A 13604-nucleotide genomic window follows, 5' to 3' on the forward strand; every position below is an offset into this window, starting at 1 on the left:
TTAGAATGAGGGGGTTTCCACAGCAGGGGTACTCGAAATCAGTGTGATCAGGGCCAATCCCTCTTCAGGAACGCGGGGGAGCCATATTGCTTCATCACTAGCTGCCAAAAGACAGAATAAGAAATGTTTTAAAATCTTCCCCGAATCGAGGTACATCAGTTGAGGGCAAAGGGAGAAAAGGAGCTGCAGTAATAGAAAAGGACATTTGCACAGTGGAGATGGAGGTGCATCGCTAGAGCTGGGCGAGGATGCTCCTTTGAACACGTGCAGAAATAATCATGGGCAGAGGGTACACTGGAAGTGTATGTGTGTGAGAGAGAGAGACAGAGATGAGGCTGTGCCCAGTTTTGGCAATATGCCAATGATGTCTGTTGATAGAGCTGGCCATTTCGGGGTCAGGGGTAATCACTAAGCAATACATATGACCATAAGTCGATGGAGAAGCGGATCAGATGCGGATGATAGAATTGAATAGAACTGCTTTGATGGAGCTTTTCTCCGGGAAGCAACTCAAAGCATATACACATCAGCAGAGCCTGCTGGGTAGAATTCTAATAGTGAAGTTGAATATGTATATGGGAAGGTAGCTAAGGTGACAAGCTATCCCAGTTTTGTGAAGCTAGTAATGTAATGTAATGTAATTGCCATTTGCAAAGCGCCTTTCAACATTGGTATGGTCCCAATGCACTGTTGGACAGAAGACTAAGTATGGGAAATTCATCAGTGAATTACAGAATGTTCGTGTGCATTTTAGCCAATACGAGTTTGGTAGGGGTGGCAAAGTCCCTGCTAGTCACCCATGTCGAGCAGGCATGTGGATGGGTGCTGAAGGTAGTCTGCAGAGTATGCGAGAGCAGGCGAACCATTGTGTGTGCAGCGAGACCACATTTTTATCATGGGGGATAGATGCAGTGTTATGGTGGAGGTGTTGTGCAATGTGCCTTAGAGTGCTGCATGTGGTGGATGGGTGCTGAAGGCAGTCTGGAGAGTAGGTGAGAGCAGGAGAACCATTGTGTGTGCAGCTAGACCACATTTCTATCATGGGGGATAGTTGTGGTCTTATGGTGGAGGTGTTGTGCAAAGTGCCTTAGAGTGCTGCATGTGGTGGATGGGTGCTGAAGGCAGCCTGGAGAGTATGTGAGAGCAGGAGAACCAGTGTGTGTGCAGTAAGACTGAATTTGTGGGGTATAGCTGCGTTCCAATGGAAAAGGTGTTGTGCGATGGGTTTTAGAGTAGTGCAATTTTTCTCACCATGCCCTCCTGTGCCAACCAGCCGCTGCAAAAACAACCAAACTGGAGCCTTATCAGAACACTCCTCTACTGAAGGGTGAGTGCAGGTGAGGTTCCGGCAGCAACGAAAGCCTCCTTTGAGGAAAAATAGCTTAGCACAGGGTTCTTTAACCTTTGACTCTCCATATGTTTTGGCCCACAACTCCCATCGGCCCTAGCCAGCAAATTCAATGGTGAGGGATTGTGGGAATCTTAGTTCAACACATCTGGAGAGCAACAGGCTGCAGACGCCTGGCCCAGCATAAGCTGCTCTTGCTACTGCCAGAGAGACAATGGCTCAAAGACAACACAATATAAACCAAGCAAATAAGAGGTGAAAGACACAGCGGGTAGAATAGAGCACAAGAAACTCCACGATGAGAAAGGGAGGAATAGAAGCTGAAAACATGAAAGATGGCTTAAGGGGGAGGCACAGATGGGGGAAATGTATCCTTTGTGCACTCCAGTACTCTGCAGAGAGACCCCAATCTCCTTGAAAAGGGTAAAACGTTTAAACATGAACCTGAAATGCCTGCAATTCCATGCAATGCCACAGAAAGAAGCTAAGGTACCTCATAATTAATGAAATAATGAAAACTGATATGCCCATCATCACTCTGTGGGCTTCGGCATTCTGATTTGTCATACTTTAGGGATCCGCCTTTGATGTCTTTTCCTATGTTAAATATTGCAAAATTACCTCGGTTTATGGTTTTGTCAAATCCGGGCCTCTAATTATGGCTCTTCCTTGCTGAAGAGTCAGGAAGTGGCAACACCCTCACCCCCACTCTCCATCCCCCTCATCCCTCAACTAACTCCTCACTACTAAAATCTTGCATCCTTAAACCTCCTGCGCTCCTTCAGATGACCTCTTAGGTGTAGTGTGCTTAACAGATTCAGACCCTATCCATCTTCTATCAACAACCATGCTGCTGTACATTTTTGCACTCAACAATCCGGGGGCTGCCCATGTGACTGGGCTGCCGGCCAGTACCACCCACAAACATCATAGAGATTTTCATATCAACACATAGCTAACGGGTACCTCTGACCTGCATCCACCAACAGCAAAGTTTTCTGCATCAGTCTTCCTGCAACTGATTAACACACCCTGCCCTCCTTTCCTACAGACCCATGCGCAGTGAGGCCAACATTATTTTTTTTTTAAAACAGTTTTTATTAATTTTATTTCAACAAACAACACAAACCAAACTTGCAGTGCATATAGTAACATTGTGAATTTACATCATTCCATCCATGTCCACTGCTTCTCCCGTTCCCTCCCCCCCGTTCGAGCCTACTCTCCTTCATATTCTATTTCTTCGTCTTGCAGTAGGGATTCCTCTCCTGTGGACTCTGCTGGGTCCCGATCAGTAAACCGGTCTTGCGTGGGCCCAAATAGCGTGGCTATTAGATGCTTCCAGGCTATCAATGTTTCAGACTCCTCCTCCCCTCCAGAATTCCAGAATTACTATCTTCCTGCCATACTGTGATTTCAGCTTCTGCCCATTTTTGTAGGTCTTTCCACCACACTTCTATTCTTGGTCTGTGGCATGCTTTCCATCCCATAGTGATTCTACGCTTTGCAAGTATGTATGCCAAGTCTCTTAGTTTACTTACATGCTTGAGTTTACGTGGTCTGGCAAACCCCTCCCTATTAGGCATGCCCACGCTGTTTCCACCATTATCTTAATCCCTTTTTCTTCCAGCATATGTGCTATTTCTCCCCAGAATCTCTCAATTACGGGACAAGTCCAGAACATGGGCACCATTCCGGGGTTTTCTTCGTCACATTTTGGCCATGATTGTCGTCCTACATTTTTAAATTTGGCTATCCTCTGGGTGTCATATAAGCCCTGTGGGTTATATATAATTGTATCTGTTGTAACCTTGCATTCCTTGACACTGTCTTATGGTACCCTTGGGCTCGCTGCCACATCCCATCACTCATTGGGACACCCACTTCCTCCTCCCAGTCCTGTCTCAGTTGTACCACTTCCTTCCCCACTTTGGACATCATTAGCTCATATAGCCTAGATATCTCTGTCCTCCTCCTGCTATATCATATATTGAATCTATGGTGGCGTCCGGTTGGTCTTCTAATACTACTTCAAACCATGTCTCTTTGATTCTCCGCACCACCCTATGGTATGTAATATATTGTCCCGTATGTAATCCCGTTTCCTCCCCCAACATCTCAAAATCTTTTATCCTCCCCTCTTGCCATATGTCTCCCATTGTTGCTATCCCTACCACTTCCCAGTGCTTCCTGATCATCATCCTTAGTTGCTTTTCTTTTCCCGACAGTGCAACTAGTGGCACTTGCAGGTAACATGGGGTTGGGTTCTCCATTACCTAACAGGCCCTGCGCCATATCTCCCACCCCAGTATCATCATCCTTGGGCGCCCTTCCATATCCGATCTGGGCAACCACATCATTTCTTTTAAGAAGAAAGGGGCACAGTCCAGTCGAAACAGCCTGGATTCTGTGGTTGATTCTTCTAAGAGCCATTTTGCTACATATTGTAGCTGGCTTGCTATATAGTAGATTTCATAGTTTGACAGTTTTATACCCCCTCTCTATTATGAGTTTTGTACCTTCCAGAGGGCAACTCTGTTCCTTGTCCCATGCCAAAGGAACTCCCTGCATATACCATGTATCCTGGTGAAAAATTGCCTTGGTATCAGGTAAGAGATGTTCCCAAAGTAATGTAATAGTCTTGGCAGGACCACCATTTTCAACATTGCCCCTCATCCCATCATCGCCAAAGGGAGCTTTATCCAAAACGTCATGCTATTTTCGATGCCCTTGATAGCTTTCTCAGTGTTGTGTTGATGCTCTGCCTCCACTGTGTGATAGATGTCTATCCCAAGATATCGAAACATGTTAACCTCCCATGGTATCTGTAAAACAGGTAATTGTTCTAACGTGATCCTTTTGTATCTGCCCACTGGAAATATACAAGATTTCATAGAATTCACTGCTATGCCAGAGAGCCCTGCAAATCACTCCATCACTTCCAGAACATATTGAAGGTTTTCTTCAGGGTAACGTAGGTACAACAGCATATCGTCTGCATACAAGGAGACTAAGTGCGGTTCCCCTTTTATGGTGATGCCTATTATATCATACTGCTGCCTCAGGTATATCGCCAGGGGCTCTAGGGCTAGGATATACAGCATGGGGGACCACGGGCATCCCTGTCTAGTACCTCTACTGAGTTGCCACCTCTCTGATATTACTGCTCCCATTGTAACCCTGGCCAGCGGCGCGCTATATAATAATTTGACCCATTTGAGATACCCAGGACCTATTCCATAATTGGTCAGGGCCTCAATCAGCCAGGGCCATTTGACTGAGTCAAAGGCATTTATCGCATCCAGCGATACAATTGCCATTTCACCTGCATCCCTATTCGCATGTTCAATAACTCGGTGGAGTCGTCTGAGGTTGTTGGATATATTCCTATTAGGGACATAACCGGTCTGATCAGGGTGTATTATTCACTAATGATCCTCCTCATTCTGTTGCCAGGACCGCTGTTAGCATTTTGCTGTCCTAATTCAGCATTGACAGCGGCCTATATGAGCCGCAATCATTGCTAGGCTTATTGGGTTTAGGGAGCGGTATGATAATCGCCTCTCTAAGGGACTCTGGTAGCCTTCCCACCTCATACGCCTCATTTAGCATTGCTAAAAGCGGGGGGAGCACCTCATTTCTATACATTTTATAAAATTCGATAGGGAGTCCATTGGCCGCTGGGGTCTTACTGGTGGGCAGATGCACCACTACCTCTTCTAGTTCCTCTAGAGTAATCGGACCATCTAGCTCCTCTCGCTCCTGTGCGCTAATTTGGGGCAGCCCAATGTCTTCCAGTGTATCCTTGCTCTCGGGGTCTGTATTGCCATACCAGTACCAATGGTGAGTGGTCTGATAGGACCCTCGCTTTATATTCTGCCTGCGCTATTTCTGCCATCAGCTCCTGTGTGGCAAACATGTAGTCCAGACTGGAGTGTAAGTTTTGTGGGGCTGAATAATGCAAATATTGTCTGTCCTGCAAATGGCGCACCCGCCATGCATCCTCGATCCCGAAATCCGTTAGCAGTGACTGAAATGCCCTGGCGGCTGGGGTGGGCCTATCTACTTTGCCGTCTGATCTGTCTATTTTCGGGTTTAGTGCGCAGTTAAAGTCTCCACCCCAAATTACCGCCACTCCTAAGCAGATGCTGAGTTTGTTATATAGGGTGCTAAAGTATGCTGACGTGTCCTGATTCGGCGCATATGTGTTTATTATGCTTATTTCCTTATTTTCCACCAGCTCTCTTATTATAACCATCCTTCCGTCTGCCTCAACTGTAGATTGTAGTAGCTGGAATGGGACATGCGGTGCAACCCAGGTGATCACCCCTCTGGCATAGGCCGAGTATGTTGCGCCTACAACAGTCCCCCTCCACTTCTTCCGGATCACCTCCACCTTTTCTTGTGTGAGGTGAGTCTCCTGTATCAAGGCTATGTCTATTTTCTGTCTGTGCAGATACATCATAACCTTGTTCCTCTATCGGTAGCTATTGAGCGCTCTAACATTCCAAGTAATCACTTTGAGGTCCCCCATGTTGTATTAGAATCCCGTCCCTCCCTCCGCAAGTACAGTTTATAACTAAGGTTATCCCCCCATTACGTGTAGGCTCGTTCTCCAACATAAACTTCCCCTAACTATAAACTCTTCAACTTCCCCAACCTCCCTCCCCCCTTCTCCCATCCCAACCCCCACACACTTCCCACCCACTCCTCTTCCCAACACCCCCTCCCTCTTCCCCTCTGCCCCAACTTACCCTTCAACCCCCTCCTATCTATACTCCTACCCAACTGTTGCCCTGCTCCATCCTTGGATCTCAGGCACCCCCGCATCTAGCCCTTTTCCAGCAATAGCCGTACTCACGGTTCAGCAGGGAGATATTGCCCTAGTGGCGGACCTACTACTCTAACTCCCGGGGGTAGGTTGTCTCCTTTCTGTAACTCCTATTTTGCTCATTAATCTAAGCGCGCCTAACGTTGCCCATTTCGCTTTTTACAATTTACATTCCAGTCCAACGTGTTCAAGTGTCACATGTTACAGTTTCCCATTACTATCTTGCTAGCCGCGCCATTATTATCTGTTCTACAGTCTCTGTCCCCGGCCCCCTCCTCCCGCCTCTTATCATGTGTGGCTTGTAATCACTTATCGTGTTCCTCTCTGCCTTGCTTCTCATCTCGTCTCGTTCCAGACAGCCCGTTGCGTCCAACCACTTCGCCACATCCTCCGGGGTGTCAAAAAAGAGCGTTTTGCCGTTGTGTAAAATTTTGAGCTTTGCGGGATACAAGAGCATGTATTTGAATCCAGCCGTGCACAGTCTCCTCTTGATCACCACATAACTTTAGCGCTGTCTCTGCACCAACATGGTATAATCAGGATATGTGGTGATGGTCGCAGACGCCCTTGTTATCGTCCCTCCTTTCTGAAAGAATTCCAAGATCTTCTCTCTGTCCCTGTAGTTCAGGATCTTTGCTATAATTGCTCGAGGAGGAGCACCGGGTTGCGGTTTCCTCATCAGGACCCTGTGCGTGCATTCAATTGCGAACCCTTGTGAGAGCTAGCTAGCTCCTATTTCCTGTATAATCATGTTCTGCACATAGTCCATGGGATATTGGCCTTCCTCCCCCTCCGGCAGGCCAACCAAGCGTATGTTATTTCGTATCGCTCTTCCTTCAGCCTCCTCAGCTCGGTTTTCCAGGTTGGTTACCTGTTCTTTCAGTATGTGGGCTTCCTTGGCATTGTTTGTGCTGGTATCCGTGTTGGTTTTCACCGCGTTCTCTAGGCCACTCGTAGTGAGGCCAACATTATTGTCAGAAATGTGGTATATAAGATCATTTCAAATGACATTACATGGGCGATGCATGGAAATTCTGAGCGATTTCCTAAGTTCCTCGTAAATAAATCCCTGACCTTGCTGTGATCTCTTTCTCTCTGGTTCTGCAGGATACCAGAGGCAGATGTTGTTCAAGCACGACGACGGCTCCTTCAGCGCCTTCGGCAAAAGCGACGAAGAAGGAAACACCTGGTGAGTCAAAGTGAACACAGACAGTAGGTTTGAGGATTTAGGGCTTGCACCAACCTCTGGCTTAACCAGATTGGCGTTTTATAATTCAAACCTATCACGTTGAATCACAGCAAAGCCTAGTTTCACATCTCTCTCTCTCTCTCTCTCTCTCTCTCTCTCTCGCTCGCTCTCTCTCTCTCTCGCTCTCTCTCTCTCTTTCTCTCCAATGATTACTTTAAATAAGGTTCACATTTAGTAAATTGTTCCTGCTTACTTTTTGCAGCCACAATTTAAGATCCTGTAATATGCAAAATAGCCACTAGATGGGGTACTGCGCCTGAAAATCGTAAAAACAGGATTGAACTTGTTTTATAGAAATGTTTCCTTAGAAGGTTTGTTGTTCCCATCCTTGTGGGATTCTCTATGGACTGTTGTTAGTTTATGTCCGATATTCATAGCTTTTATTTTTTGGGTGTATCTTCAATGGTGTTCTATGCCTATCGATTAACCTTTCATTGACTTGCATTTTCATCCCAGCTCCAAGAGGTCTATGGGTGAACTTTGCACTCTCTGAAAAATAACAAGCATTGGCAAAGCCAAAAGACATGGTTTTGCAAATGTAGAGGATAAGAATGTTTTGTTTTGGCTACTTGGTGGTGCTAAGCACCACTTATAAGATTCCACTATTGTTTTAGAGTACAGGTAGGAGGTAGATGGAATGTGAGAAGTGACAGAGCCTGTGACCACCCATAGCCACGCTAGTACCTATGGCCATTCTCACCCAATGCATGCCCCTCCCAGCCAAAATACACACCATTCTGGGGGATTTGTGAGCCAACTCTACAACATTCCTCCCCTGGTTTCTTGTAGATCCTTGCTGACAAATTGCCCACCTTTCTGCTCCCCTGTTTTTAACTCCTCACTCTCTTGTTTCTCTACTCCCCTCACCATGTTGTAAAGTCATCAATTGCTTCTCGAAGCTATATCCACGCTCAATAAATACCCTACTAATAATGGTAATATCAAGGTTTGTGCTGCATAGGACCTGTTGTACATCTATGCAGGCTTCTGAGAGTTAATGGCTTAACTGCAGCTGTAAATGAGTTCCTGGTATAACAGAATATCTTCACCAGGTGTGCCTTCAGCCATTTGATTTATAAGCAATATGTGTGTCCTCACATCTGCTCCTTGTAGTTAAGTCCAATTAAAAAGAACCAATGTTAAAGTCAAACGTTTTGACTTGTGCATAGATTTTAGACATGCATTTGCCGAGTAATTACAGCATATGCACAAGTACACACAGCGTTTTACAGCTGTTGCCTTCCTACAGCCAGGTAGTGCTGATATGACAGTGCCTGCAAGATGCCTATGCCATGCCTACACAAAAGTATTGGCTTTGCCTATGCTTCTTTGCAATGTAGGGGCTTTCAAAAACATCATACCCTCTGCAATTACAAGTTCAGTTCTTTTTACTTTGCCCAGTGTTGCAGGTCTCCCTCTTTAACTGTAGCAGCTGTTTTAGCTTAGGGTGGATGCAGGGGAATGCTTCATTGGAGATGCTGAATTTCCCAGTGAGGTCGATTGGAGACTTCACGGTGACAGAGAGTCTTTTGGATGCTGCAACAGGATTTGAAGATGATACAGACTTGCATCGGGAGACAGTGCACTTCAATGAGGGCCGGGGTGATGTGGGCACATTTGCAAAGTCTGTTTATGAGTCATGCTGCAGCATGAAACAAACATCTCCGGGATGCCAGGGTAGTCACCAGAAGGTCTTCCAAAAGGGCATTGCAACCATCCAGTTGGGAGAGGACCAAGGCTTGGACTGCAGATCTAAAGTTATTTTCTGGGATGAAGGACTTGATTTTCCACAGGAGAGAAAGTTGGTGTCAAGCCGTTTGTGTCTGTCTTCCTGGCTATATGCTGTTTGAAGGGGAGGTGTCTGTGGATGTCAAGCCCAAGGGACTTGATGCAGTTGGCCAGCTGCAAAGGGGAAGCCCTCAAGGTTCATAACAGAGAGCCAGGTCTAGATGTCAGGGTGTTTGGTGTTGTTGGTCAGCATTTTTGGAGGGGTTGCACTTCAGGTAAGCACTGGACATCCAAGACTGGATCAATGTGAGGCAGGCTGCGAGCCTGTGGATGTCTTCGATGGATGATATCTTGAGGTAGATCTGCGTGTCGTCTGCATATTGTTGGATGTGGATGTGGTGTGGAGCGAGGACGGTTCCAAGTGGTTCCATATAAAGATTAAAGAGCACGGGGGAGAGGATGGATCCTTGTGGGACTCCACAGGTGATGGGTAGAGTTGGTGATGTGGACAAATCCATTTGTACAAACTGGTGGCGATTAGCAAGGTGCGATTTGAATCAGCTGATGATGATCTCGCTGATCCCCATGCAGCGATGTAGACTGTTGGTGAGTGTTGGGTGGTCTACTGTGTCAAATGCCTCCTGAGAAGTCAACGAGAACCAGGAGGCAAGGATGGGCATCATCTAGGATTGTAAGAGCACCTTGATCGCCTTGATGGTATTCGCTTCTGTGTTATATCTGTATCTCAAGCAAGATTGGTAAGACTCAAGGAAGTTGTTGGATTCGATGTATTGGAGGAGTTGCATGGCTACTGCTTTCTCAAGGATCTTAACTAGGAAGAGAAGATGGTGATGGGTGGTAGTTCATGATATCGTCAGGGTTAAGTGTTGGTTTCTTAAGAAGCTGGAGGATTTGTCTGGTTTTAAGAGTCGAGGGGAAGGTGCCTTGAGTAAGGGAGGTGTTGATGATTGTCAGGTAAGGGCAGAGTGCCTCAGTAAGAAGGGCTTTGAGTACAGAGGCAGATAGTATATCATCCATGTGGCCATCTAGCCATGAATGATGCTAGGCTGGCATTGAGGTCTTACATAGTTAGTGTCTTGAAAGTTGTCCAGGTAGTTGTGGTTTTACAGGATGGGTTTTGTACTGTGCTGTCAGTTGTTGCGTTGGTGTCTATGTGTTGGCAGATCATGCTGATCTTATTGAAGAAGAAAGAGTTTATGGCAGTGGATTTTTCTATGCAGTCAGGTATGGCTAGATAGGGCTGAGGGTTGCTGCAGTGCTTGATGGCTTTGGAGAGGGCTCTGCTTTCATTGTTGGCCTTTACTATGGGGTTTTGGTAGTAGTTGAACTTGGCCGTGTTGATCAATCATCTGCGCGTAGCACAGAGTTCCTTGAGCAGGGCGAGGTCCGATGCTGTGCAGTATTTTCACCAATTCTTTTCTTGTTTTGTGATGGTTCGTTCATTGAAGTTGAGTTCTTGAGTGTACCAGGGTGTGGAAGGTTTGGGCTTAAGGGTGTGCTGTTTCACTGGGGCAGGACAGTTGATGGTTGTGAGGGTTGTGTTGAGTTCTTCGGAGAAGCGAGTTGCAGTCCTTGTTTGTCATAGGTAAATCCGCCCATGTGAGCCGGAGTTTGGTGAGGTCTTCCAGGAGAGCCTCCACTGGGAAGTTCTTGATGAACTTGAATGTTTCTTTGCTGGGTTTCCTTCCCTCCTTCCCTCTGCATGAAGATCCCTTCCCTCACCCACTGATGTACTTTCAGGTCGCTGAATCCTTTCTCCCATCTCTTCACATGCCTTCTGATCCCATCCACCACAAAGCCCCCCTGGCTGAACCCACCCTAACTATTTCCTTTCCAGCACATTACGTGGGAGTGTATGCCATTAGACTGATCCCACGTGAAGGTCCCTGTCGATGTATTCACCCACGTTGGCTTGACTTCAGTTGTTTGTGACTGATGAAAAGATATCCCACTCACAATGGCTGATCCTATAACAGGGACTTCAGCGTGATAAAACTCAGACATGCATCACTAAGCAGGTGATTGACAACGGGGTCTCTCTATTTATGGATCCAAAAGCTCTGGCCGAAAGGTCTCATTTTTTCAAACAGCCCTTTCCACAATGTCCAATACTGGCTCACCTGTGTTTACATTCAGTTTACTTCAATGAATTTCCCCAAAAACATTACACACCTGCAATGAAAACTGGGTGGATAATAGTCCTGGTAGGTGTTAAATGGATTTCTAAAGTTTAGGAGGCCAACCTAGTTTAGTGGAGCAGGGGAACTTGCTGGACAAGCCAGACCAATCACAGTCAAGTCCAAGTCTCAGTAGGGGTGAGAGTGATCGGAATCCCACAATGAGCACACACAGTAAAACTCCACAGAATACGCTTAGAGAAATGTATATAAAAAATACATACACATTTATTATAAGCTTTAATAATTAAACACGAATATACCAAAGTAATATGAAACAGTTACCACACACGCCTTTCACTATTTACCATATATACAATTACGGTTTGCCTAATACGGTACATGGGAAAACACAAGCACAACCGGCAAAAGAAGTGTAAGTTAACACAAGTATAGCATTAGGCAGTTCTTCAAAGTCGATCCCTAACTTAAGCAGTCCAGCCCTACGAAGGGGGGAGTCTTATGCTCAAAAGTACAGTTTGTGTTGAAAACACACTGTTGTGCGTATGATAGAAAGCAGGTCCTCTTCAGGGAGCTGTAGCAATTCAGGAAGGGGCTTGAGGTGGTGAAGAACAGTGTCCTACTATTCGAGGAGGGTCTACCCTTGCAGGCAGCGTGACGTTTGAGTTTCAGGAATAGCTAGGGAGCGCAGGCTAGCCCAGCTAAGGTGAGTATCTTTTCAGGGATTCTCGTGCATAAAGAACAATGACTGTGCCAGGGGGACACCGGTAAGTGATGCAAGTACTCACCGACCCTATACCACAGTCCCGGCCAAAGTTTGTCAGTCTAGGCCAGGGTGCTTGTAGGTTCAACCCCTGCAGTTACACATCGCTCCAGCTCTCAGCAGCTGTGGGGCAGGACGATCGTCTGTGGCAGGACAGTAACCTTTTCTCAACTCTCCATGAAGAAAAGAGGACAGTTCCAGTTCAGCATGCACTCTTGTAAATCATGACCCAGAGGAGTTAAGACTACAAAATTTGGTGGGAGGGGGCCCAGGACCACAAGCTGGCGATTCCTTAAGTCTCCAGTGCCAACTTGGGACGGCGGCGCTCCTAGGCAATACCCTCTGTTCAAGCTGGTCACTTCACTGGATGGCCCAGTAGCACTTCCGAAGAGGCTCTATTGGAGGGTTATCAGGAGGTGTCAAGAGTAGTTGTTCCCAATACTCCAACGGGTCGAAGCGCCCTTGCAGGCCTTCAATGATCGATGCAAAAACAGGGGTCCAACGGGACAACAGCGGGCTCAGGTTGCCAAACCTTCCAGCATGTTTCCAGCACTTCGAAGGAACTGCTTTAGCATTTCTTGATACTTGGCTTCTTCTATAGTTCAGTGTGAACTTCAGGTGATCACCCTGGAATGGGTGGAGAGCCCCTAATCTTATCCAAGATTCTGTTTGCGCTAAAATCTGGGATAACCATCGAAGATCTGCTGTCTAGCATTCACACCAGGCGTGGGCCAATCACAGCCCACGGTGGTTCCAGCCATTCAGGCACACCAGATATACTGGCACCAGTAGTGTGGATTGGGACCAGACAGTCCCAGCCCTCTTCCTAGGCGCTAGCACACATGACATGCAGGAGCCTGTGAAAGATGTGGTTTTCGCGGGAGACTGCATGCCCAAATAAGGAATACCCATGTCGCTTGACCTGGGGGAAGGCAAAGGGACAAAATAGCTAAAGGACAGAACAAAATACTTTGTGGCACAGCCATTTTCAGCAACAGGCCACAGTCTTGAGCCAAATGCGATAAGCGTGATATGGTTAGTTAAAAAGAAGTAAAAATACTATAAAAGTAAACTGCTGCCACCAGTTCATCCTAGACATTCTTGTACAATCACCACAAATCCCTTAGAGGGTGTTTAGGGCCATAAAACAAAAGGGCCCCTATGCGCAGTTTAAGGAACTCAATGTGGCAACAGTAAAGACAGTTAAAGTTCAAGGGTGTTTATTGAACTTTATACTGGGTGAGATAAATGCCTAATATAAACCTAAATCTAAGAAGGGAGCAAGCTACGACTATCAAATAAAAATGAGACAGTCTTAGTGGTGTCTTGTCAAAATAAAAAGGGCCTATACTAAAAAATAACGATTGCCAATCCTTACCCCTAAGTAACAAAAAGAGTGTGGGAAAATGTTCACCAGAAAAGAAAGAAGTTTTCACCAAATGATAAGTCAGGATGCTATGGCTGGGTCTCCCTTCCCCATGTTTTTAGCGCAGGACAAGGCGTGACTTCTGAGCAAAGCACACTCC

At 46.4% G+C, this 13604-nt stretch overlaps 1 protein-coding gene across 1 annotated transcript in view; it reads left to right on the forward strand.

Moving 5' to 3' along the window:
• LOC138579844 (alpha-2-macroglobulin-like protein 1) overlaps window positions 1–13604 on the forward strand; it is a 530696-nt gene that overhangs the window by 311504 nt on the left and 205588 nt on the right. Inside the window, exon 25 of the mRNA XM_069650076.1 lies at window positions 7287–7368. Within this exon, the coding sequence (XP_069506177.1) occupies window positions 7287–7368 (82 nt within the window). The remainder of the gene's footprint in view (window positions 1–7286; window positions 7369–13604) is intronic.

This window comes from Ambystoma mexicanum, chromosome 3p (genome assembly GCF_040938575.1).
Source record: "Ambystoma mexicanum isolate Mex_15411 chromosome 3p, UKY_AmexF1_1, whole genome shotgun sequence".
Lineage (NCBI taxonomy): Eukaryota > Metazoa > Chordata > Amphibia > Caudata > Ambystomatidae > Ambystoma > Ambystoma mexicanum.